The sequence below is a fragment of the Balaenoptera musculus genome, chromosome 15 (assembly GCF_009873245.2).
Source record: "Balaenoptera musculus isolate JJ_BM4_2016_0621 chromosome 15, mBalMus1.pri.v3, whole genome shotgun sequence".
NCBI classification, from domain to species: domain Eukaryota; kingdom Metazoa; phylum Chordata; class Mammalia; order Artiodactyla; family Balaenopteridae; genus Balaenoptera; species Balaenoptera musculus.
The window spans coordinates 26,905,422-26,932,632 of NC_045799.1; the positions used below are offsets into that span (position 1 = coordinate 26,905,422).

At 51.6% G+C, this 27,211-nt stretch overlaps 1 protein-coding gene across 1 annotated transcript; it reads right to left on the reverse strand.

Moving 5' to 3' along the window:
- Positions 1-681: 681 nt before the first annotated feature.
- On the reverse strand, positions 682-24,381 carry XKR7 (XK related 7). Its single transcript, XM_036826938.1, has 3 exons — positions 23,789-24,381; positions 3,447-3,649; positions 682-2,159 (listed from the first exon to the last, which is right to left on the reverse strand). The coding sequence occupies exons 1-3, from the start codon at positions 24,379-24,381 to the stop codon at positions 1,204-1,206; spliced, it is 1,752 nt and encodes a 583-aa protein (XP_036682833.1). The 3' UTR covers positions 682-1,203.
- Between the last annotated feature and the right edge of the window lie 2,830 nt (positions 24,382-27,211).

A 27,211-nucleotide genomic window follows, 5' to 3' on the forward strand; every position in this document is an offset into this window, starting at 1 on the left:
TGGACTAAGGTGGACAGGGGCACAGAACTTTTATAAACCCTAGAAGTCTAGGACTGGAGTACCCTTTCCTAGAATATTCCACTCACACAGGGTTCTGGTGCCCTCTCCCCCACCGCCATGGCAGGAGCTAGAATCCCCCGCAGCAGAGCAGCCGGGTGCCAGTGTCTGCACCTCGTTATAACAGAATCCAGCTCAGAGTGACTCCCGAGGACGTTCTATCAGCTATGTGTCCTGGAACTCAAGCCAAAGCCAGAACAAAGAATGTCTCTCTACAACAGTCTCCCTGCTAAACGTGCCAGAACCTCAACTACAATCAAACCCAGACAGAGTATCTTCCTAGGCAGTTCATCTATTGTGGTCAAGACCTTCATCCAGAAGAAATGTTCTAGATGCTCACCTAGAACAAAGAATGGCTCCTTGAAACATTTCACCTGAGGTGTCTGGAGCCTCATCCATAAAAGAGCCCACAACAAAGGGTGTCTCCTGAGGAACATTCTCTATGCTCCGGATTGAGGTTGCCCTCCCCCAAATCTGCCACCCCTCCATGCTTCTGCCAGCCTGTACCTCTCCGATGTCTCAGGGTCCTCCCTCCTGTCCACCCCCAGCACCGTCAGCCCCCCACCCCAACTTCCCACCCCACCCCAACTCCCTCCTTTAATTCCCCTCTTGCCCAGGCTCCAGACCTCGACCCACAGGAGCTGTACCAACCTCGTTCACCAGATGCTTCCGCCTCACCCCACATCTTCCGTGGCCTCCTCCATCCTTCTCAGAGGCAGCCCACCCCCACACCCCCTGAGGAGCACAGGGCCTAGGTCATGGACCTCCTTCTCTGGCGGGCCCACCAGAGTTGACAGGTGGGCAACTCCAGGCAGGGGAGAGGGTGTGGGGTCCTCAGCACCAGCCGTGATATGGAGGCCTCCATGAAAGTGGGGCAGCTCACGAGGAGCGTAGCACCAGTTGGTTCCCTGGGCCCCGGTTCAGGGGAGTTTAGGAAATGGGCCACAGGGCTGAAAACAGGGCCAAGGCCTGGGGCCTCCACAAGGCTGTCCCCTCCCGTGAAATAACCCAATGGTGGGCGCCACTCTACCCTTGAACCAACAGATCCACTCCCCCTCAGCCTGGTGGCCCTGAAATTCTGGGCTCAACACTGTGCTCGATGTGGGATCAGCCAAAGTTCCTCCCTTTTTGCAGGGAGACTGTGACCTACACCGTGGTCTCATACTCCAGCAGCTCCTGGGGGATCCCGATGCTCCGGTACTGCAAGCGGGGTGTCGTAGGCGAGGAGTATTCCAGCGCCAGAATGGTCTTCCGGAGCCGGCGGTCGATAAAATGAGCGTCCCAGGCAGGGTACTTCTTACGAGGCAAGTCAATCCGAATGACAGGCCCCTCTGTCCGCAAGGTGCGGGCCACGGGCGTGAGAGGCAAGCCAGGTCGCACCTGGAAGACAGGTGGTGTGGGGGTCCCCGCACGCTCGCCTCCCATGGGGGCTCCATCCCGCTCAGCGCCTGTAGTCCTGGGCAGGGACCTCGGGGGACTTGTGACAGCATCGGCTGGTGGGCCACAGGTCCCTCGGGCCTCAGGGCAGATGCAGCCAGGCATCTGGGGACCCAGCAGGGGCCCGTTAGGGTGCAGGAGGCAGTAGTAGACACACATGAAGAATATGCCCAGTGCGAAGCTGGAGGCCACGACGCAGACCAGAATAAGCGAGTGGAAGTCAGTGGAGAAGTTGCGGCTGGAGTACCAGAAGCCGGTGAGCACGGCGTTCTCGAGCAGGACGATGCAGTAGTAGAGGGTCATGCGGCGGCGGCTGCGGCCCTCCTTGACGTTGAACCAGCAGAAGATGTAGATGATGCCCACCACCATGTTGTAGATGATTTCCTCCCACTTGGACATGCAGAAGTCCGTCTCACCCTGGATGACCCAGAAGGTCATGACGCACCAGTGGGCCACAATGAAAATGCCAAAGTAGAGCTTGTAAACGCTGGCGAAGAGCGCGAAGGCCAGACTGCGGGCCGCGATGGCAAACAGGTGCCACAGCACCTGGGCCACGGCGCCCTTGTAGGACAGCGGCCTCTTGTCGTCCCGTGAGTCCCGCAACACCTTCTGGTAGGAGGCCAGGGTCCAGGCCAGGGACACGAGTGAGGCGGAGGTGGAGAGGGCTGCGGAGACAGGGTGGGGGCAGGGTGGGCTGGGTTAGGGATGGGTCTGGGTTGGGGTCTGAGGAAAGGGGGAGGGGTCTGGGTCAGGATCTGGGTTCTGAGGAGGTGTGAGGGAAGGGTCTATAAATCAAGAGGGGTGTGGAGAGGGTCTGGGTGGGTGGTCTTCAAGAACATTGAGGCAGGGGTGAGAGTGGACAGGGCTGGGTACTTCTGCAGGGGTGGGAGCATAAAGGGAGAGGGGAAGTGGGTGATTTTGGTCTCCATAAGGGTCAGGTTGAGGTCTCTAGTATGGGGCTGTTAGGGTTCAGGCGTCTTGGTGGGAGGGTGGGAAAATAGGGTCCAGGACTCTGGGAGTGAAAAAGGAGGTGAAGAGGGGGGTCATGATTAGGGAATGGAGGAGCCAGAAGGGACTGTTAGAAGCTACAGGCCACCAGGATGAGACTGGGGCATGGAAAGGAATATCCAAGCTGAGCACAGCTGAGGGCATGGGAAGAAAATCCCAGGTGGGAAGTTTCGACTGGGGCCCAGGACCCTGGGCGAGGGATGCCCAGGGAACCTGAGAGATGGTGATAGAGTCTTCTGAAACACTGAGGGTGTGTCGGGCAGTGTCGGGGTGGGAGGAGCGTGGGGAGCTCCAGGGAGACTGGGAATGTGGTTTTTCTCTGACACTGAAGGGGTTGGCCTGGTCTGTTAGGGTTAGAGAAGGGGCAAGGTGGGTGGGCGGGGTGAGTTCATGGGGACCAGGACAAAGCCTGGGAGGAGTTCCCAAGGGGCTGAAGAGCAGTGAGGGGTGGATGGAAAGGCTCTCTGGAAACTGGTGGTGATTCAGAGAGTCTGTGAGGCAGAGGGGTCCCCAGGAAATGCAGGCTGGGATTGGGACAGTCTGGGGAAAGCAGGGGCAGGGGACTTCCCTGAGGGTCTGAGGTGTGGTGATGGGGTCAAGGGCCTTTTTGGACTTGGCAGAAGTGAGGTCTGGTCTGCCCCGGCAATGGCGGGGGCGGGGGCGGGGGGGGAGGAGGGCGGGAGGGGGTAGTGCGCAGGGAGCCTGAGAAGAGCAAGGGGGTGGGGTGTCTCCTAACACTGAGGGTAAGGGGGCCATTGGAGGGGACCTGGGGGTCTCCAGAGGCCTGGAGAATGGTGAGAGTAGAAGGGGCGGGGCCTCCAAAACCCCGACAGTGAGTGCGCTGAGGTGCGGGGAGTGGACAGGGCCTCCCCAGGGGGCCTTAAGCATGGGGCGGAGGTTGGGGGGCGTGGGGGGGGGCGGGCAGGCGGAGGGGCGGGGCTCACCGGGCAGCAGGTCGGGCGCGCCGCCGCGGTGCACCAGGAGGCTGAGCTGCAGCACAAGCTGCGGCGCGCTGCGCAGGAAGGTCTCCAGCAGGCGCAGCATGCTCACGTCGGCGCTCTCGAACAGCATCCGCCAGTAGAAGTGGCGCCGCAGCCGCTCCCCGCGCCAGCGGCTCTGCAGCCCTAGGTACACGGTGCGCAGGTACCTGCGGGAGGACGCGGTGCTCAGGCTGTTGCGCGCGCTCATCCCCCTCGCCCCCTCCCAACCAGACCCTCGCCACCCAGCAAGTGCAAAGGGCCAGGGCGCGGTGTTGCCCTGGGCAAGTCACTTACTGCGCTTGTTTCCTCAGCTGTGAAACGGTCTCATTGAAAGGATCACCTCACGGGGCTGTTGTTGGGCTGCTCCCACTGGGCTCACTAGCTTAAAGCACTGGCACAAAGTAAGCCTTTAATACAGCATTATAAGGATCATTATTGCTATGGCAAGTTAGGGCCTGCTTTCTTTGCAGGATTCTGGACACCTTACCTGGAGCTTGCAATAACCCTATTATTATCCCCATTTTATAGATGAGAAAACTGAGACTCAGAGAGGTATATCATTTGTCCAAGGCCACACAGCTAGGAAGCAGTGGAACCAGGATTCAAACCCAGGTGGGCTGGTCTCAGACCCACACTCTAACCAATAGGCAACACTGCCTCTCACTGTAAGCCATAAAGACTTGCCCATACACAGGTTCCTTCAGGGAGAGTCCTGGTGCCAGCCCCCAGTTCTGTTGCCAGCTTCCTGGCCTTTTCCCCAACCCCACGTCTGAGTGCCCAGTTCTCCCCGTAGGGAAGCTGCTCAGAGATCCCCTGGCATTTGCAACTTGGCTGCTTCCTCTGGTGCCACTTCTCCCAACAAACTTCACAGCTCCAGCTGCTTTGCACACGTCACAGATTTGCTCGCCCTCACTGCTAAGCTTTTGCACTTTCTGTTCCCTCTGCCTGGAACACCTTGCCCTGTCCGCCAACCCCACCCCAGCCCCAAACCTGGATAACTCTTGCTTTTCATCCAAGGCTCAGCTTTTAGATATGACTTCTTCCAGGTAACCTCTACTGATCACCCGCCACCTGAGGTAGGGGCCTCTCCCCGGCTTCCCTCCGACCCAGCACTCGTCACAGTGGGTTGTAACTGTCTGGTTATGCATCCATCTCCCCCAGGCTGTGAACTCCATGAGTATGACTAGGTCATAACTGACTGCTATACCCTCAGTTCTTAGCACACGGTAGGTGCCAGTCCTATTGGCTGCATGACTGAGTGCATGATTCCAAGTTTGTTTAACTGAGTGGAACTCTGGTAGCCCCATAGGAGATATGGAAGGGATCTGGAAGTCCTGAGTTCAATTCCTGACTTTGCTTCTAATTTGCTGTGTGATTTTGAACAAGACCCTCTCTGAGCCCTAGTTGATCCCATCTAAAGTGGTTGTGAGGATTAAATTGATAAGGTACTTTGCAACTCTAAAGTGCAGTGCCCATTAGGGTGACAAAGGACCTGTCCACACAGATCTCTGCCCTGGTTCCTTGCCCAGCAGCTCCACTCCTGGCTGTTGCAGGTACAGACCCTGCTCCCCAACCCCCAAATTCTCTGATACACAGGACAGGGAAGCCCTTTTCATAAAACCAGAGAGGGCTCCTCTAGGAGTCATATCCCCCAAAACCAGGGGAGAAAATCCCACCAGATTCAATGACCCTGTTGCCTGAATCCAAAATCAGGGAACCAGGGATCTGGGGGTCTATTCCCAGATGTGAAGTGCTGGCATTTCCAGGATGTTCTGTATTCAGCTGTGGGTGACCAGCCCAAGGGAGGAACCACAGTGCTCCCTGGAATTTGTGCTCAGCTAATTCCCAGAGTTTTCCCAAATGAGCATCCTGGTCTTAGCAATGGTGTGGCCCTCTCTGGGCCTCAGCTTCTCTATCTGCCAACAAGAGGGATGGGCTTGGAGACTTTGGAGATCCTTTCAGAGCTAATGTTCTGGGACCCAAACTTTCCCCCCAAAACATGGCCAGAAACATCCCATTTAGGCCTCTCCTTCCCATCTCTGGGTCTTCTGAGGACCAATCGGTGGTGTAGACACACCCTCAGTGTGAAACAGTATGGGATTGGCACCCAGGACGGGGAAGAGGGCTGTTCCCTCAGAAGCTGACTCAAGATGCAAAGGTCCTTCAGTCTAACTCTCCCGTCCAGTGCTGGAATGCCTTCAGCAGTTCCCAGCCCCGTGCATTTACCCCTCTGCTCACACACTTCTCAGAACAGGGAGACGCTACCTCTTGAGGCAGAGCCTTTGGCTTTCGAGCAGCTCCAGGGCCGAACTGTGTTTCTCCTGATGAGCAGAAATTTGTCTCCCTGTGACTTCTATTCTCTAGGCCCCTGCCTACCCCCCAAATAAGGATCTCTGCAGCTAGAATCATTCATTCACGTAGCAAGCATATCTTGACCACTTGCTATGTTCCAGGCCCTGTGACCTTAAGTACCTCACGGTCCCACGGGAGGACAGACAAGCTAAGAGCTGAAATAGATGCTCTAAGATGCTGTGGAACCCAGAGAAGAGATGGGTAACTTTAGCTGGGGAAGACTTCCTGGAATCTTCCAGGGAAGACTCCCTGGAGGAAGAAACATTTGATCCCCGTTTTAAAGCATGGGTAGGCATTTGAAGGCACATGGGAAGCGGAAAGGCGTTTTAGGTGGAAGCCCAACTAAGGCAAAGGTGTAGAGGCATGAGAGAACATGGCTTTTTAGGGGAACGGCCAGTGTTTTGCCAGGCCTGGTGGGGAGGGTTGTCCTAGGGAGGAGCATTAGAAGACTAGAATTGTGAAGGGCATCAATTTTGGACTGAACAGTTCATATTTTATTCTAAATCTGAATCCTATCCTAGAATCAGGGGTGATATGATCAGCTCGGTGGCTTAGAAAGCTCACTCTGTTGGCTGGCTTGGAGGAAGGCCAGGTGAGTCCCCAGTTTAGTTCAGGCCTGAAATGACAGGGCTGAGTTAAGGCAGGGCACAGAGGAGGAGCCGAGCGCAGAGCTGGAGATGCCAGAAGTGGGGGCGACTCGGGGAGAGACCAGGATGGCCCCCAGAGCTTCTCAGGGCCCAAAACGCACACCACCTGTCCCAGCCTCCATCTCCCCCTTCCCATTCCCTTTCCCAGTCCTGTGGCTCCGGCTTTGAACAGGAAGGAGAGACCAGCTGGTCCAGTGTGAAGGGGCCTGGGGAGCTGGGGGAGGGCAACACCCTGGAAGTTTCCCTCAGGCTGGAAGACCATCTGTTTCCCGGCCTGGGTCAGCAGGAGAAAGGCCCCAGCCCGGCCAGCATCCATCACCACCTGCCAGGCTGCTTGCCCAACGCCCCACCCACTCCTGTCCCCTCCTGTGCCAGCTCCCAACACCCCACACCCCAGCTAACAGCAGACAAAGGGCTTACCCAGCCGAGGGCCGCTGTTGGGCCAGAGCAAGGAAGGGGGAGGGGAAGAAAGAAGGCTTCTGAGAGCCAAGAACATGGGGTCAGCAGGGAGCGTGGAAAGACCGTGCTGCAGTCTGAGGGTGAAAGGGCCTCGCTTCAGCCTCATTCTGCCCCTTGCCCCTTTTGGCAACAGGACCAAAAATCGTGGCTGTCCTTTGCAGCCGGTGGTAAATGCTCGTTGCCAAGGACCTGCGAGGTTTTCATGGGCCTAGCAAAACATTTGAAGCCTGGGAAAAAAATTGGCTCTAAAACACAGGGAAAAACTGCAGAATCAAAATTAATAAATGTTTAATTAAATGTCTGCAAAACAAAGCATGATATCAGCCAGTCGACTGCAATTTGGCTTTTATCTGGGTATATATAATTTACATTCGATGTTTGATATGGCTGCATTTTAATATGCTTGATAGATGTGGGGCCCACAAAAGTCTTAAAACAGCTCTGCCCAGGACATACAACCTAATTTCCCTGGGCCTCAGTTTTACCTTCTCTAGAAAGGGGCCCAGCACTTGCCCTCCTGCCTACATCACAGCCACTGGGGTGAGGATCAGGAGACAAGATGGCAATATGCTGGGCTTGTGGGTTTGCCCGTGCCCTGGATGCTGTGTGGCCTTGGGTAATCTCTCTGCCTCTCTGAGCCTCATTTTCCCCCTTGTTGTGGGCATTTGTAAACTGTAGAGGGATGTGCACATAGTGAGGGTGAGCATATGCTAGGTGGAGGCCTCTGGCTCCTTCTGATCATCAAGCAGCCTCTCTCTTTTAATTGAAAGTTGACGTACTAGCAGGTGCCCTTCAAACCTCCTCCAGGAAGCCCACCTGATTCCACTCTACTTGAAAGGAAGTTGGAAGAAGTTGATTTTCACCACAAATGGGACTGATGCCACCTACAGAGAACACCTCATCTCAGGGAAAGGAATCCAGCTTCAGGGGCAGTGCCTCTGCTCTCCTCCAAAACACATCCCCAGTCTGTCCATTCACTGACACCACCCTGTTCCAGGCCATCGTCATCTTCTGCTTTCTCAGTCCTGCATCCACCCCTGTGCCCCACCACCATAGTCCATTCTCCACATGGCAACCAGTGGGATACTTTAAAAACTAATCATGTCAGATCATGCTATTCCCCGTCTCAAAATCTTCCAAGGGCCTCCCATCCCACTTGGAATAAAATCCAAGCATCTCCCCTTGACTTGCAGACCCTAAACCATCTGGCCCTTTCTGTTTCTCTCAACTCGTCTCAAACCACTGCTTCATTCGTGTCCTGGAGGTTCCTGGAAGCCAGCCAAACTTGTTCCTGACTCTGGACCTTTGCACTTGCTACTTGCTCTGTCTGAAACACCCCCTTCCCCAGATCCTCCCGTGGCTGATTCCTCAGCTCCCACGTCACCTTCTCAGAGAGGCCCCCCAGGCCACCCATCCCATGTCAGCCCCTCCACTCTCGCTAAATCACTCTCATCTCTCATATCACTCTGTCTTAGTTTCTTCTTAACATACACTATGAAACAATTTTATTTATTAATTTACACATCTATTTTCTGTTTTACCACTGTGGTTTGCTGAGGGTCGGGACCTCATCTATCTTGGTCACCACTGTGTCCCCAGCATCAGTACGTGTAGTAGGCACTCGATAAATATTTGTTGAATGAATACATGTGCATGAGTGTTTGCAGGTGTCTCCCTCCTGACCTTGGAGGCCCTGGGGCTTCTCTGTCTGAGTTTGCATAGAACCAGAACATCTGTCCTTCCTCCTCCAGGAAGCCTTCCCTGATGCTCCATAGCCTGGTTGGGCCTCCCCAGCTCTGACACGCCCCAGCCTTAAACTGCCTGAGGCCAGCGTGCGCCAGAACCTAACAGACAGCTCTACCACCCCCATTTTACCGGTGAGGAAACAGAGGTGCTCAGAAGTCTGTTTTGGATCTAACTTGCTGACTCCCAATCTTTGGCTTGGAGAAGAAGCCTGTCTGAGAGGAAACGAAATTGAAGCGGTAAGTGTGTATCGTTGAGGATGGGGTGGGGAGCAAAATGACCAAGCCTAGAGAAGAGAGAAGCCAGCAGTGAGGGTGTGAAATCCCTCCACTCAAAGATCCGAAAGGCTGTCTCCTCTGGACCCCCCAGCCCTGCGAGCAGGCAGCTGGGCAGGAGATGAACAGAGCTCATTCCCTTCTCCCCAGGCCCAGGGACTTCCCAGCATTGAGGGCTCCTTTCTAACAGGCAGGAGAGAGAAGGATGAGGGGATCCCACATCCCTAAGAAGCCAGAAAGTTTCTGGGTCACCCTGTCTCTCTCCTGTTCTCTGTTCCTGGGTTGCCCTGAGTCTCTGGTACCAGTCAGGGCTGCTGGCCTTGGCCTCAGTCTCCGTGCAGAAGGTCAGCCTGGACCCGTCTTTTGTGTGTCCTCACATCCTCAGTCATTGTCTCTCTCTGTCTCTGGCTCAGATCAGCTTGTTGTTGTGTCTGTCCCTTGAATGCAGGGTCAGCCTCTTTATTTATCTGTTCCTCTGTTACTGTCAGTCAGTCAATCTATTTGTCAGTCAGGGTCACCCTGGGACCCTGGGTCAGTCCTCCTGTCTGTCCTTGGACTATAGGTCACATCGTCTCTCAGATACTATGTCCATCTCTTAGTCAGCTTGACCCTGGGGTCCTGAGTCAGCCTGTCTGTCTGCTCTTAGAGGCCAGGAACGTCAGTCTGTCTGTCCCTTGGATGTCAGGATAGCCTGTCTGTCCCCTCGGATACCAGGTCTGCTTTTCTGTCTGTCTTTCTGGCTGTCTCTTGGATACTGCCTGTTGGTCTGTCCGTCTTTCAGTCTCTCGGTGGCTTGGTCCATCTGCTGGTCTGTTGCTCAGCTCGTGGCTCGCGTGACTGCCAGTTTTCCGGCCGCCCTCCCCTGCCTGCTCCCCGTCTCCCGACTCTGGGGCTCTCTCTGTCTGTCTGCGTCTCTCACATCCTCGGCTCCTCCATCTGTCGATCTCAGCGTTTCCGAGTGTGTGTTCTCGTCCCTCTGCACTCCCCCTCACAGCTCTGGGCCAAAAACACAGCAGCTTCCAGCGGCTCCCCCGCTCCCACCCCATCCAGAAACGGCACCATGGCCAGCTCTCTTGTCTCCATTGTGGGCCAGGCTTGCAGGCTCTGGAGGGTGACCAGGCTGGGCTGATGGAAAGGAGCAAGAACACTATACCTACTGGGCCCACAGCTGCTCCGTAAGTCTGTAGGGGGATAGTGTGCAGGCAAAAATAATGATAATAGCTCACGCTTATTGAGCGCCCACTGTATGATAGGCTGTGCTAAGCCTTTTTATACATATTGTCCATTCCTCACAGCAAATCTTTGAGGTGGGTACTATTATTATCCTTATTTTACAGATGAAGAAACTGAGACCCAGAAGGGGACTGGGACTTGTATAAAGTCACACAGCAAGTTAGTGCCAGACCTAGGACTCAGACTTGGCTCTCCATGGGCCCCTGCGTCAGAGAAGGTGCTTCAGTTGCCTGGAAGGTATTCAGAGGGCTGCCCGGGAGGACCCATGTCGGACAGGGCTGGACCTAAAAGCTTTGCTTGGAATTATGTGGGTTTAGAGAAAACTGGGGAAGGGGTGACAATAGTAGTTGGGGCGTCAGGAAACCCAGGCTCAAGGCCTTCACTGGACTTTCTGGGAAAGTCCAATCCCTCTGTGGGCTTTAGTTCTCCTACAAAATAGGTCCAAGGAACCTGATTCTTGCCTACCCCAAGGAGTTTTCATCAGGCGCATCTCCCCACCCATCCAATTCTGATAACATTAAGGCCCAGCAGCTGTGTCCTGAGCCCAAGTACTTCTCTCCACCCCGCTGTCATCACTCTGGTCCAAGCCACCCAACCCCAAGCAGCGGCAGCCTCCATCTACCTTGATCTCCTTCCCTCCATCCTTGCCCTTGTAGACCGTATTCTTCACACAGCAGCCTGAGGGCTCCTGTAAAATCCTAGGTCAGGTCATGTCACTCTCTACTGTCCTTAGAATAAAATCCTCACCAGGACCTGTGGGGCCCGGTGCGATCCAGCCTCTGTCTACCTCTAGGACTTCATCTCCCTCCGCCTTCCCCCTCTCCCACATCTCCAGCTACACTGGTCTTGCTTCTTCCTGAACACCCCAAGCTCTTTCCAGCCTCAGGGCCTCTGCCTGGAAAGGGCTTTACCAACACCTGGCAAATTCTTATTCTTTCCATCTCAGGTCAGTGTCACCTCCTCAGAGAGGCCTTCCCAGATCCCCCCCTGCCTTCCAAAGCAATTCTACCCACCCCTCTTGCCACTTTCTGTCAAGTTACCCTATTTTCTTAATAACACATATCACAACCGGAGATGATCTAATTTACTTGCTTACATATTTCTTGTCTGTCTCTCCATGAGTGTGGGGACCATGTTTGTCCTCTTCTCTGCTATGCCCCTAGTGCCTGGCACATAGTTAATGTTCAATATATATTTGTTTCTTGAATGAGTGAATGAATGGAGTGTGAATGTATTTATAAGCCCCCAAGTGAAGGCTGTCAAGCGCAGAGGGAAAGAATCAGCCTTGAGAGTCAGGGAGACCCAGGTTCAGATCCTGACGCCATCATTTACTGTCTGTTTAGTTTTAGGCAAGTTGCTTCCCTCTCTGAACCCTTCAGCTCAGTGCCCACCTTATGGGGTAGCTATAAAATCAGAAAGTGGTGATTTGTATAAAATGCCCAGCCCAGTGCAGGGTATTCAACCAATACGAGGTTTTAAGAAGCTGACAGACTCAGAGGCTCCAGCAGGGAGAGGAGGTCTTGTAGTTTCCAGTTTAGTTTCTGGCGAGGCTGAGACCTACTCCTCGCCTGACTTTCCCTGGTGCTCATTGAATCCATCCTCAGGAGACAGAGGGTCAGAGAAGTCCCTTCTGGACAAGTTCACAGGGCAGGGCCTTATTTGGGGTCTTCGCCCTCCTCCAGAAAATAACTGCCACTCATCAAAGACCTTCTGTGGGTACTTTGCTAAAATCCTCACTGCAGCCCTGTGAGGTTTCGTGGGCATGACCCCCATTTTCCAGATGAGGAAACTGAGTCTCAGAAAAGAGGAGGTTCACTTGACGTTTATTCACCCAGCATTTTTGAGTACCTACTGTGTGCCAGGAGCTGTGCTTAAATGCTGGTGGACACGATGGTGAGCAAGACAGACCCAGTCCATCTGGCACTGTCTAGCGGGGAACCTGGACATCAATGAAATCGTCCTGTAGACTTGAAACGACAGACATTCTGTGGGTTGCAGACATGTTCCAACTGGCTTCTGTGCTCCAGCGCTGAGGAAGGCAGTGCTATGGGGGAAGCGCCCAGCTTGGGAAGGGCGTGGCAGTCAGGGAAGGCTTTCTGAAGGAGGTGGCTACTGAGGCATGATCTGAAGCAGGCACAGGAGTTAACCAGGTGAAGGGAGGGAAGGGAGTTTCTGGCAGAGGAACAACATGGGCACAGGTCCTGAGTTAGGCGGAAACAGTAAGTGGTCAGAATGGCTATAGCTCCAGAAAAGGAGGTGAGAAAGCAAGGGATGAGGGGGACCATGGTGAAACATTTGGTCTTTATCTGAAGAGTGAAGATTGTGTTGGATAGCACTTCTGCATTTTAGAGGGAGTACCCTGGCTGTAAGGAACAGATTAGAGGGAGGCAAGGGTGGAGGTTGGGAGACCAGTTACCAGGTGAGAGGTGAGGATGGTCCAGACAGAAGGGATGGACCCCAGAGACATTTAGCAGGCGTTTAGGGAAGTGACTTGCCCAAGGTCAGTAGCCAGAAGCATCAGAATTGCATCTCAGATTAGGAATGGTGGACTCCTTCATTTCACCACAGGCATGGATCAAGCTGAGGACCTAGATGCAGTCTGTGAGTTCCCTGCAAAACACTGGGCCTCCAATTATACCGCTTCCTCACCTGAAATGTGGCCAAGGAAGCTCCTGGGGGGAATGGCCTTGAGGCCCCCTCCCCATCTGTCCACTCCTCAATGCTGAGCACTCCTGCAAGGATGCAAAATGGGACCTTCCTGGAATTGGCAGCCTAATGAGTCATAAATGTCAGTAAAGGATGTGATTTTACACGTTTGGCTCCCATTTCATATGGTGCTGGGAGCTGGGCTGTCTCCTTCCTCCTCAGCAGCCCCCTACAGAGTCACAGCACTTTTTTTTGCTGGGCTAAGGCCAAACATCTCCCTGCCACTAATTTTAGGCTCTGGCTGTAAAGCTGAGACCCTCTCCCAACCCGCCCACTGCAGTCAGCTCCCAGACAGTGCTCCTCTCTTTGCCCAACAGGGAAGCAGGCAGCTCCTCTCCAGCAAAGCATTTGGGACCAGGTTCCTGCCTCTTATGTTCTTCACTGTATGAGTGCAGCCAGATCTCCTTCCCTCTCTGGGCTTCACTTTCCGCATCTGTGAAATGGGTGCAGAGCAGAGACTCAAAGCCAGGACTCCATACTCTAGCCCAAGGCTCTTTGATCCCCCCTTTCCTCTTTTCCTGATATCCCTGTGTGACATTGGGATGGCATGAGCCTGTGAGGGAGAAGGAGTTAGATCCTGGTCTCCTGGTGGCATCTGAAGGTACTTGAAGATCAAGGCAGAGAGAAAGCACCACTTCTATTTGTCTCTGATCTATGAGATCCTAGATGGTAGAGGGGCCGAGCTGCTATTATGAGGGACTCTGGGGAATGAAAGAGGAGTGTCTAGAAAGGTAGCTGTCCCTCAGCTCCAGCTGATTGCTGCCATGGGAGAATGTGAGCCCAGTATGGCTGGAATTTCAATTTTTCAAGAAGAGCTGGAAATTAGGATATTTATGCAAAAAACAAAACAAAACAAAACAAAACAATAAAACCCAAAAACTTCAATTTGGAAATGTTGGCAACTAATTTTAAAAATACCATATGAATTTAAAAGAAATTATTATTCCTTCTTTAGGTTTGATAACAGTATTACATACTTCAGTTATATTTTTTAAAAGTCTATCTTTTTAGAGATGTACTGAAATATTTATGGATGCAATGATATGACATCTGAGACTTGCTTCAAAATAACATGGAAGGGCAAGAAATGGGGTGGGGTCCAGACCGGTACTCTCCAACACCTACGTGTCCTACACTAGCCACATATGGTATGGTTCTTTAAATTTAAATTAGTTAAAATTAAATAAAATTTAAAATTCAGTTCCTCAGTTATACATTTCAAATGCTCAATAGTCATGTGTGGCTAGTAGCTACTGTATTGGACGGTGCATTTCCTATATACATATATAGCATTTCCATCACTGCAGAAAGTTCTTTCGGATGGTGCTGGCCTAAATAAAACAAGGTTGGCCAGCAGATGATCATTCTTGGAGCAGGATGGTGGTACACAGAGGAATCATTATCCTGTTTCCTCTGCTTTTATATATTTAAAATTTTTCCATAATAAAAAGTTTCATTAAATAGTAGGGGAAAAAAAATACTGTGTGGGACAAACACATCCTCAGGCTGGATTTGCCCTCGGGCCACTGCTTTGCAACCTGTGGTCCAGCAGATAAGCATCACAAAGCACCCAAGTTAGATCCACAGACTCTTAAAACTGTGAGGGGCTTTAGAGATGACTGGCTTATCCTCCAAACTGAAGGCAGGAGGCCCTGCTACAGCTTCCCTGCCAAAGTCAGTCATGTTTGTCTGCATGCATGTCTGGTGATGTGGAGTTCACACCCTCGGGGCAACCCAGGGAGATCTTTCTTCTTATCAAACAGCTTCTGCCTCCCTTTAACCTTGGGTTGTCACCTATCCTCACACTGTCTCTGGAGTCACAGAATAAGTCTCCTTCCTTGAAGGGGGGATCTGTGGGTGAGGGGTAGTGAGCGTTAGGACCCTTGATGCCCTTCTCCCACCCCCTATCTTGTTATGAAGCAAGTAGGATGGGCTACTACTTGGGCCAATAATAATTGGTAGTAAATATTTTCTGAGCATATAATATGTGAAGACCCTATTCATTTACATTATCTCAAGACATCTTTACAAGAACCTTAAGGAGTGAATACTATCACCCCATTTCACAATGCGACTAGAGCTCCAGCTGGTGGAGCAACTTGCCCAAGTTCACACAGTGAGGAAGCCATGGCGCCATGGGCTGTACCAGTGCCCCAAGCTCTCAGCTACTCTGCTGTCTTGTCCAAGTCCTGGGAAAACTCATCCAGGATTCCCAAGCCCCCAGCTGGACTTTACAGATGGGGTAACCGAATCCCAGGCAGAGAAATGTCTTGCTCAAGATTCTGATTTCAGAAACAGACTCACAGACTTAGAGAACAGACTTACGGTTACCGGGGGGGAAGGGTGGGAGCAGGGATAGATTGGGAGTTTGGGTTTGACAGGTACACACTGCTATATTTAAAATAGATAACCAACAAGGACCTACTGTATAGCACCGGGAACTCTGCTTAATATTCTGTAATAACCTAAATGGGAAAAGAATTTGAAAAAGAATAGATACATATATATGTATAACTGAATCACTTTGCTGTACACCTGAAACTAACACAACATTGTTAATCAACTATACTCCAATATAAAATAAAAAATTTAAATAAAGTTACGTTACTAACAGTGGGGGAAAAAAAGATTCTGATTTTAAAGATTCTATTCAGTTCACGTGAATGTCTATTGAGCACTTACTGCATACGAGGAAATTCATCTCCTGTCAGACACACATGCATCCTCCTGGGAACTCAGCCCCGGGGTTGCTTCTACCACATCTTGTACAAATACATATGTATTGCCCTTAGCCTGCATTTGTTCATTGACGGTTTGGAAGGCTGCGGATGAAGGCCTAAGCAGACCTCAGCGCTGTGTCCACACAGCAAGGGGCTCCCACACTGCCTTAGCGCCCCCCACATCAGCCACAGATGCAAACTCTGCTTCAACAGAATTCGTGTTCTAAGACCCTACTATGGACCTCACCAAAGCTCGCTGGGTACAAGGCCACCAATAGCAACAGAGTGTCAGCTCGGAGCCAGTCATGGTGGGGGACAGAAAGAACGAACAAGGTCTCAACTCCCCAGGCGCTTTTAATCTGGTAGGAAAACCAGCCAGGTGGGCAAGGATCACAACAGAATCTGATCAGGACTGTGGGGCTGAGGAGGAATGAGTAATTGTGCATGGGGGGAAAGTCGGAGAGGAAGAACCCAGAATGTCAACAGTGGGTACTTTATATTAAAATAAAATTTAAAAAATACTTTTCTGACTTTTTCCCTCTTCCCAAAGCAATACATGATTGTTTGTTTTGTAAGAATACACTTAACTAGCAAAAGGTAGTATCTCTTGGTAGTTACACATGTGGGCTTGGGAGCCTGACCGCATGGCTTCAAACACTGGCTTTGCTACTTATGTATTAGGAGGCTGTTACCTCTCTGTGTGTCAATTTCCACATCTGAAACATGGGCCAATAATGCTAGCTAACACTACTTGAGGACTTAATGATGTGTTGAATACTGTGCAAAGCATGTTCCATATATTAATTCAATAAGCCTTCATAATGGCCGTTTGTATAGGGGTGTTATCCCATTTCACAGATGAGGAAACTGAGGCCCAGAGAGGTTAAGTGACTTGCCCAAGGTCACATAGCTCCTAAGTGGCAGAGTCAGAGTTTGGGCTCCACAGTCCTTATTATTCATTATTACACTCCTTACCTGACAGGATTGAAGAGGAATGACCTAATCTATGTCTCTATAAATGGTGACTATAATTTTTAGTTGTATCTGACTCTTTAAAAGCAGGTATACATGTTTTTAAAATGTATGCAGGTAAAATGTATTTCTTGGTTAATTAAAAATCAGAGTAAAATCATCAAGTGATACAAGAAATATCTAATTAGTAAGGGAAAATCTCCCCTAACCCCACCTCTGCGCCCCCAGAGATAATAAGTGGAGGGGAGTCTTCCTTGCACCTTTCCTGCACTGCCTGAGGTTTCAACAAGAGCATACAGCTCCTTTTTAAACAGACAAAACAACCAAGCAGTTTTCATTTTAGATGAAAAATGACAACAATTAGCCTGACTGAGGAAATGGGAGGTGGTGTCTGAGGGGCAGAGGGTGGCACATGTTGAGTTTGTTGAGGGCAAGCGTCTCAGAAGGGGTGGCATTTGAGCTTGGTCTTGTGGGATGTACAGAGTTTCACTGGGAGGAGGATGGGGCGGGGTGTTGCTGAAGGAAGGACTGCAGGCAGCTGCTTAGACGCGTGAAGAAAAAGAGCATGTGACTTATTTGGGGGGGAGGGAAGAGCAGTGAGGAGATGAAAGGGTGGGAGGTGCGGGGCTTGACACCAGGCTATAGCATTAAGACTCCCTCAAGGGGCAGAGGGGAGCCAGGGCTGGCCCTCTGGCTACAGAGTGGCAGGGTCAGCTCTGAGCTTTAGAACTACCATTCTGGCCGCAGGTGGAGACAGGATGGGGAGGAGTGGGTTGGGGGGAGACCGGAGGCTGATAGGATTTCCCAGAGGAGGAATTCCGAGGCCCTAACAAAGGCAGAGTGGTGAATGGAGAGGCCAGAGAAGATCCCAACCCATCTTCCTTCCTCTCCCTGGGGACCTTCGTCCCAGCTGCCGGGGGGTTCAAAGCCATTTCCTGGCAGCCCTCCCTCCTCCCCCAGGGCTTCTCCTGTGTGGTCTTTATAGATCAAACAGGGGACGCTGGGCCCAACTGCCGCCGCTGTGTCTGTTAGGAGCTGCTCTAATGGCCTGTTGCTGCCAGCTGGGCAGGGAGAGGAGGGCGGCCGGGCGGAGGGCGACCTAGAGAGGGGTCTCCCAGGAGGTGGGTGGTGAGGCTAGACTGGAACAACCCTGCAAGCTCAGGGCAGGGAGGGACCTTGTGGATAGTCCCCGAGTTCAGGGGGTTGTAAACATGTTTCAGCTGTAGGACTGTCAAAACAAAATCTTAGACACGTGACCATCATACCAAGAAAGAGAAACTTGAGATACTCAGGTTGAAATGATGGTAAGAGGTGAAACACAGTTTGAAAACCACTATGGAATCCAACTCCTGACCTGTTTTATGTATTACTTATATACTTGTATTATTACTGTACAACTAGTAATGGCTCCTGAGAATTGAGCACTTCCTGTGTTCCAGGCACTGTGCTAAACACTGCACATACATTCTTTAATTTACTACTCCTCCAAGCCACATGTGATACATACTATCGGTAAGAATGTCCAATTTGCAGATGAGAAAATTAAGGCACAGACAAGTTATGCCATTTGCCCCAAATCACAGAAAGTGGCAGGCACAGGATAAGGCTGATTCCAGAGTATGAGTTCTTAACCATTAACTGTCTGGCCCCAGTGGGGAAACTGACCAAAGAAGGAAAGATATCCTGCCTGCTATGCCTGAAACAGACCCCCGCCCCCTCTGCTACTGCCCTGGTCCAGCCCCCATCTTCTCTCACCTGGATCATCGAGGGTGGGTCTCTTCGTGGGTCTCCAGGCTTACCCTGGCTTCCCTTCAGTCCATTTTCCATCCAGCAGCCAGAGTGCGCATTGTAAAGCATAAGTCTAGACCCTGTTCCTACTCTGCTCAAATCCTCTTGGGCTCCCCACTTCATGCAGAGTGAAAGCCCCAATGCTGCCCCCCGGCCTGTGGGGCCCTGCGTCATCCACCCCCGGCTACTCTGTCCACCATCGTCTCCTACAATCTCCCCCCAGCTCTCTGCTCTGCCACAGGGCCTTCTCCTTGCTCTGCTCCTTCCCTGTGCCTGGAACGCCCTTCCCAAGACATCCACACAGCTTGCCCTCACCCTGTTCAGCCCTCTGCCCACGTGCCCACCCCTCACAGAGGCTGCCCTGACCACCTTATCTTGAAGGGCCACACCCTCCTCCGTTTCACTTTTTCCATAGTTCTTACCACTATCTGACCCATTATATTTTATATTATGTATTATATTTATATTATATATTATATTTATATTTTATATTAGGTAATATATATTATATTTTATTTTGTTTGTTTATTGGTTTCCCCCACTAGACTCTTGAGCTCCAAGAGGGCCGGGACTTTGTCTTGTTCACCACTGTATTTCCAGCACTTAGCGCAGTGCCTGGTAGACAGCAGGTGCTCCGTATATTTGTGGAATGAATGACTACAGATTAAATGCACAGCTGCCGTGTCCCTATGGCTTCAGGGTCCTTCAAGGCCCTCTCGCCCTCCTGCCCACTCACAGGCCACCCGCTCAGTGAACAAACCTCTTTCTACAGGGAACAAAGCCCAGGCTGATGGTCCTAACCATTGCCAGGGGTTCTGAGTACTTAACGACGGCCAGCCCTTTGCTAAACCCTTGGTAGCCAGCCCTTTGCTAAACCCTTGGTATATTATCTCTTGAAACCTCGAAACAACCCAAGAGGTGATACCATGTGGTCTCTAGTTTATAAAGGATGAGACCCAGGCACAGAGAGATTATGTGACCTGTCAGGATCGCACATATAAAGTGGTAGGGTCAGGATTTGAACTGAGGACATTTGAATCCAGAGTTCATGCTCTTAACCATCACGCAAAGAATAGAGCTTCCCAGAGAGGAGCCCCAGAGCCTGACTTTCATACCAGGTAGGTCACTAATTCATTTCCGAACTTCTCTGGAGTGCAGGGCTTGTGAGGAGGCAGAGGGAGCAGTGCTGGGGCCTAGACATAGAGAGTGTGGTAGAGGGAGGGCCTTCAAAGTCCAGTTTGCCTCTTTCCTTCCCCTCCCTCCCACTTTGGGGTCCCCAGATCCTGACAGCCTGGGAGGAATCCCATGCCAGATCGTCTTCCACTAATTGGCTTAACAAACCACGCTTATCTGGGCAAAGCTGGGGCCCAGTGAGTTTAAGATTAGGGAAAGCAGGATTCATGGCTTACTGCTCTCCTGCCCACAGGGTCAGAGGGGACAGGGTTAGGGCTTTAATTGGCTTAACGTGCTGAGTGGCTTAACAGCTCAGAGCGTTGGGGGTGGGAGCTGGGCAGAAGGGGATGAAAACGCAGGTTGGTGTCCAGCCCCCAGCCAGCTTCATGTCTGACCAGAGGATCTGTGTGTTCTCTCAGGGATCAATCTGTCTCTGTACCGGGCCATTGCTCTGGGATCCTCTAATGCAGCCAGTGTGGAGGTGTCAGGGATAGAGCCTGGGCTTGGGAATTAGACAAAGGTGGGTTGACACCTCACCTCTCCCCCACTTGCTCAGTGGGTGACCTTCGGCAAGTTACTTGACTTTTCCAAGCCTCACTTTCTTGTCTGATAAATGGGTATATCAACTGTCACCAGAGGGAAGGTTTTGGGGCAAAACAAGATCACATGCCTAGAGCACCTCACATGGGACCTGCTGGGACATGGAGGGTGCATAGTGTCTGTGAATTCCTTCCCTTGCTCTCCCTCCTCAGAGCCCCATTTTGTGATTAAAATAATAACATGTGTCTTGCAGGGTTGTCTGGGAACAGAAGAAGAAACGACCTCAATCAATTGTAAGGAGCTGGCCAGAGGTTACAAAGAGGATGGGCCCACATATGTTTCCTGTGGTTGACACTATTTTTAAGAACCTTAATTAGTAGTTGAATACTGGCAGAATTCACACACACACAAAAAAATCCCAATTTCCCATTTCTCTTGAGAAATCAAGACTTGACAACACCTGGTCCATGATTTCTTGTGGCACCATCAGCTGGAGCTGGGTGGTAGCTTCAGCTTCTCTAGGACACTGCTTGCCCCATACTGTCCCCTTGTCTGACACCCATGTACTGACACAGTCTGTGTTACTAGCTCCTCAAAGTATTCAAGCTTTTGATTCAGCATTGTGCAAGCATAAGGAGTTGAAAGATATCTTTATGATTCAAATTAATTTATTCAGATCTGGGGGCGTGGGATCAGCAGGTGAATGAATGGCCAGTCCCTCAGCTTTGATCATGCAGGTCTCACACACACATCTCCTTCCTCATTACCCTGGGTTCCACCCCTCAGAACATCTGCACCAAGTCCCGCTGAACAGTAAACCTGTTCTTTGTGGGAACCTCATGTTTGCTTACCACATTGCTTAGTTTCTAGGAATACCAACTTTGGTGGCTTCTTGTCTGGATTTCTCTCCATTTAGCCAGACTCTCAGCCATTTTTGAATCCAAAGCTTTTGGGACAGGGGCCCAGAGGTTTAGCTCTGATATAGACCCAGAGTCAGAATTCCAGAAAAGGGAAGGCTCTTAAGGTCATCAAATCTATTATTCTCATTTTACATACAGGGAAAGTGAGGCCCAGAGGTGGGAAAAGCCTTGCCCAAAGTCACCTAGCCAGCTAGTTACAAACCTGGATGAAGTCTCCTGATCCCACCCTACCCCCAATCCAGCACTTTCCTGACAATATACACGGTCTCCCCATCCTTATCCACATAGTTCAACTCCCTCCCCCTCCTTTCCCACTCTTATCTCAGTCCAGCAGAAGCCCTGACTTTCTATCATCCTGGAATCTTGGTATCTCAGACTCGTAATTCTTTGAGCTTGGAGGACACTTTAGTGGCAGAATTGCAGGGGAGATAAATTGAACTTGGGCTTTGAAGGCAGAGAGTCTTGAGTCCCAGGGCTTTTACTCCCTAGCCATGTGACCTTGGGCAAGGATGTCCCTTTTCTGAGCCTCCATTCCCTCATCTGTTAAGCAGGAATGATAATACAACCACATTGCAGGATTATTAGGAGGGATACAGGAGATGAAGCAGGTAAAAAGGCAATCAGTAGTCTGGCACAAAGTGAATGCTTAATGAAACAATTGTTACAGAACTGTAAATTAGGGCTCTCATGCCCCTAATGCCTAAGTGAAAGAGTCCAGATGTGATCAAAGAGAACGGAACCGGACAAACTGAAGCACATATACCCTGTCTAAATTGTTCCAGGCCTGATATTGCTAGATGCATTTTTTTTTTCAAGAGAAGCTAGGATTTTGGATTTTTGAAATACTATGCAAACCAGACAAAACACTTCTGTAGGCCAGGTTCAACCTAAGAGCCATTAATTTGTCATCCCTGCAAAATCATCTCATCCCAAGCCCCTCATTTTACGAATAGGGTAGAGTAGAAATCGCTAGCCCTTTTATCTAAGAAACCATGGAGTTCAATGGACCCTCAGCCATCTGCAGCCACTCCCCTGAGACCCCCACCTCCACCCCATGGTCATTTTTTGCTCTGTTTGAGGGAAATTCAGTTTATGTTCAAGAAAGAAGTATGCATTTCTTGTAAGTAGATTCTGAAAATGGGAGAAAGGGGTTATGAGGTAGCCAGTGAGTCAAGGGGCAGCTGGCCCATTTTAGGCTGAAGGGAAAGGGGGATGAAGCTTTGGTTACCAAGAATAGGAAGTTACCATTTCAGAATCTAAAAATATCTTTCACCATCTGTCCACTCGGGCACAGAATGATAAATGCAGATTAGTTCCTGGATGTAGACATGAATATTTTTTGTGTCAAGCTAATAATAATAACACCACCTAGTGTGGAGAGAGCTCCTCCCACCTTTCCCCCCAGGGCAAGCTAAATGGAATATATACATCATCTAGGCAAGGCATAGATGGGGAAACCAAGTCAGAGAGAGATTTGGCAACACAACAAGGGTGACACAGCAAGTGAGCAGCTGGGACAAACCCTGGGAGTCCTCTTGCCAACCCTCAGCTCAGAACTGCATCTTCTGAGTTAAGCACAATAAGTTAACAAGTAGCAGAATAAATATGACAACAGCAATAATCACCCTTTACTCCACAGTGACTTTGACTTTTTCCATGTTTTCCCCACAGGTGTGATAATCATGATAATCTATTGCATTCCTAAAATATGTTACAGTCTGCAGGGCCTTTACCAAGACCTTCTCTCACCTGACCATCCCAATAGGTAAGAAAATGTAATGTAGATCAATGAGATGAGAAGAGTAGGGAATCGCCCTCTCTTCACAGGTGAGGAAACTGAGGCTTGGAGGGAGGAGGGGTTTGTGTAAGATCAAATAGCAGACAAGTTCATTCTGTCAGTGCACAGTAGAGCCTAAGCTACTAGAGCAATACAGACTCAAGGGGAACCCTAGGTCCAGAATTCCCTCTGTCTCCAGTTAACTCAGCTCAGCTCAACAGCCACCCTCAGTCCTGGCAGAGGAAGAAGCCTAGAATTGGGCTGCTTGTACAAAGCTTCGGTTTTGTCTCACTGTCCTGAGATGAAAGGACAGATAGTGGCTATCTAATCTCAGATTCAAGATCCCATATCCCCATGGCTCTGTTTTCGGGGGAGGGGGGCGGGGGGCGGTGGGTGCTGCAGAGACACTGGGGAAGTCCTAGGAGGCAGAAGGAGCTAGACATCTTCTCAGCTGGGTCCACCACAACCTTTCCCAAAAGTCCAAAAAGTTTGGGTGGGATATTCATTTAGCTGCCTCGAATTCTGTTTCTCCTGGGAGGTTGGGAATGGACTGCAGTTCCCAACTGAGAATCTTTGAGAGCAGAGAGGGACTTCTGAGATCTTTCCTAAGCCCAGGCTCAGGCTCAGCACTCAGGAAGAGGCGAGTGGGACAGGGCTGGATGGAGCCCTGGGGCCCTGTTCCAACCTTCACATTCATCTCCATCGGCCCTGGGCCCTCCTCATTCACACACCCCTGAGGATCTCTTTCTCTTTCTTCTTGCCCCATTCCCTCTTCCCTCAATAGCCCGATCATAGAGGATGGTACTGAGGTTGGTCAGAGTTAGAGGGCAGAGGTCAGGGAGGAGCTGGCAGAGGAGGAATCAGAGCTGCAATAGGGTGGGGCGGGGCGGAGGTCAGGACAGGAGCGGGCGTGGAGGGTCAGAGAAAGGCTGGGGCGGCAGGCAGCCCCTTACCACCTCCCACTCCTCCAACTCAGTTCTCTCCACCTGAGCTTCTCCTACCTCCAGACCTGGCCGAGCTGCAGGACGTGGACGAGGGTCTGCAGTAGCCAGACGCAGAGGCGGCGGCAGCGGCGGCAGCGGCGGCGGTAGGCGCTGGCCGAGGAGGGCTCAGGTCGGGGGCCCAGATCGGGGCTGCCTTCTTTGGTACGGAAGGCGACGGCGCTGTCCTTGGTGCTGATGACCGGCCCGCCGGCGCCGCTGCCCTTGGTGCTGACTGCGGGTCCCGGGGCCCCAGCGGTCTCCGTGTAGTCGTAGACGAACCAGCGGAAGCTGAGCAGTTGTACGACAAGCGAGGGCAGGATCACAAACAGCAACGTGAGGCCGAAGTAGGTGCGCTGACCCTGCAGGTAGTAGGAGGCCGCCAGCCACAGGTCCGTGGCGCCGTCGGAGAAGAACACGAGCAGCGCGCACAGCACCCAGCAGCAGTCCCGCAGCTCGTAGCGCGGCCCCGGGCCTCCCGCCCCGGTTACCCCGGGGTCCCCGGCTGCCGCCGCCGCCTCCCCGCGCCCACCCGCACCGCCCCGAGCTCCTCCGGCCGCCCCCTCCGGCCCCGGGCCGGCCGCGGCCACCGCTCCATCCGACTTCGCGGCCATGTTGGCGGAGCAGGAGGCGGGGAGCGACTTCCGGGCGGCGGAGGGGGGTGGGGTGCGGAGTGGGAAGGACCCTGTGCGGGCGGCTCCCGCCTCCTCCTCTTCCTCCTCTTCTTCTTTCTCCTCCCCTACACTTCAATTATTCATTCCCCTCGGCGCCGCCCCCGCCCCCGCCCTTCCCCCACCCCGCCTGGGCTGTGGCCGGATGGGGGCAGCCCTCCAGGGAATGGAGAGGGGGAGGGGAGGGGAGAGCATCCCAGGTCACCCTCCCCTTCCTTCCTCAGAGGCGTGGGGCTCCAGCCACATGCTTTCTGCCTCTAAGCCCCCCACCTCACTCCACTTCCTTCTTTCCTCTTTTCTTCACCATCCCTCTCTCCATCCTCTCCTCTTCCATTTATCTCCTCTGTTTACCTTCAGTGGTCTGGGTCTGAGGAGAGTAGGGGACCAGGGACTTGAAAGTAAGGGGCTTCTTAGGCAGGCACCCCACTAGACCATCACTCCATGCTAACACCCCACTTCCTAGTTTCCAAAGTGTTCACGTATTGTTCCATCCCTTTCTTTGATCTTGAGAGGTCTCTTTTCTTATTGTCTTTTTCTTATTTAAGCTGAGTAAAGTGCAGCTCTGAGAGTTGCTGTCTCTTCCCGCTCTCCCCTTTCCCTCCCTCAGGGACTGCCTTCATCTGGCCACAGCCCTAGTCCAACAGAGGCTGGGAAGGGGGCAACATCAGAGGGAAAAGGATGAGAGGAAACACCAAGTGGAGGAAAGAGCAAGTGCAAAGGCCTGGAGGCCTGAGACCGGAGGGCATGTTTTCAAGGAAGTCTGGATCACAGATCCAAGGAGGTGGAAAGCTAGGAAATTTGGGGCTGGAGAGTTCCAAGGGATGCGATCCTAAAGAGCCAGAAGCAATGGGGAACCACTGCAGAATTTGAGCAGGGAAGTAATGTGATCAAATCAGGATTTGGAAAAAAGACCTGCAGCCAGAGGAGAGAAGTGCTTACAGGGAAGCAGTGTGGGGATGGAGAGACCAGAGAGAGAGAGAGTGATAACAGTAATCCATGAGAGGGGTAAGGTCCCTCATATGTCCTGGATATCCCTAGTTCACCACCCCACTTCACCCTGCTTTGCTCAGATTGGATGTACCAGGGCATTTATGATACAAGCACACATGTAGCAGTTTCTCTTTGCTCAGAATCATTCTAAGCACTGTATATTTACTAACTCTTTATCCTTACAATTTGTGAGGTAGTTTATGTTTCCCTCCCATTTTACAGATGAAGAAACTGAGTCACAGAGAAGTTTATTTATTGGTTTGGAATCACACAGTAAGTGCTAGCGTCAAATTCAAACCCATCATCTGGTTCCAAAATAAGCTTTTCTACCTTCCAAAGGGAGGATGGGAATTAGGTGAGAAAGGGAGGAGAGAAGAGGGGAGGAAGGGAGGTTTGAGGACCACCCTGCTTCGGAGTGGCAAGGAAGGGAAGATGAAGGGAGACAGCTGCCCTGGGTCAGGAAGGAGCAGCCATTTGCAGTCCTTCAGCCCAACATCCCTTTCATGTCCAGGGACTGTTTTGGTCCCAGCAATGCTCAGGAGTTGGAGTGCCAGCTGTTGTCCAAGGCTGAAAATGGAGGATGAAGAGTTAGGGATTAAGGGAGTTTTCCAAGCCCGATACAAAGCTGACAGTCTTTATCCACAGGCATGTGTAGACTGGTGGGAGTTTTTGTGGGTTGGGATGGAGGGGAGTCTGAATCCCAATGTGATTAAGCAGGAGAAGTGTCTCTTCCTTTCTTTCTCCTCTACAGCCCTAGGCAGGGAGACTCATGTAGTGCATGGAGCCCTGAGCAGGGGGAAGATCTGACCCCAGATCCCCTTATGGCCCTGGGTCAGTTCTGCATGTGTATGGATAGGGCCTGACAGAGTTAGGTTCTCACCTTCGGGCCCCACCCAATGGAGGCAGCCCCTCTACCTCCCATGCCTCTCCACATCCCAGGATCAGCCTGTTCAAACAGGCAGTAGAAGACACACTTTTATGTATGAGACTCTAGAGCCAGGAAACCTGGGTTCAAAACCTACTCACTCATTCTTGGCTCTATGACCTTGAGCAAGTCACTCAATTTCTCTTAGCTTCAGAAAAGAAAGTAAAATGGCGGGCTTGGGGGATAACCAGTGCCTTCCTCCTAGGGCTGTGGTGAAAATTAATGCTAATCATTAGCTGAGGTGATGCCTCCCTCAGGAAGCCCTCTTGGATCTCCTACCCAGCTGTGCCCTGCTCCCTATCCCTCAGAGAAATCTCCTTGACCTTCCCCTATTAGGAGCTTCCATGACACTTTAGTCTTTTCCTTCTTAACATCAATACACTGGCAATTTATCTTTTTATGTTTGCCTGTTTGGAATTGTCTGGGAGTTCCATGAGAGTTGGGACAATTCATCCATTTTCTTCACTGACAAATCGCCGAGTGCCCAGTGCTGTGCCTGGCACTCAATAGATATTCTATAAAAATCACTGAATGAATGAATGAATGAGTAAGTGATCAGCCCTATGAAATAGGTTCTGCTATTCTCCTCATTTTTTTTAAAATTTTATTTATTTATTTATTTATTTATGGTCGTGTTGGGTCTTCGTTTCTGTGCGAGGGCTTTCTCTAGTTGCGGCAAGCGGGGGCCACTCTTCATCGCGGTGCGCGGGCCTCTCACTATCGCGGCCTCTCTTGTTGCAGAGCACAGACTCCAGACGCGCAGGCTCAGCAATCGTGGCTCACGGGCCTAGTTGCTCCGCGGCATGTGGGATCTTCCCAGACCAGGGCTCGAACCCGTGTCCCCTGCATTGGCAGGCG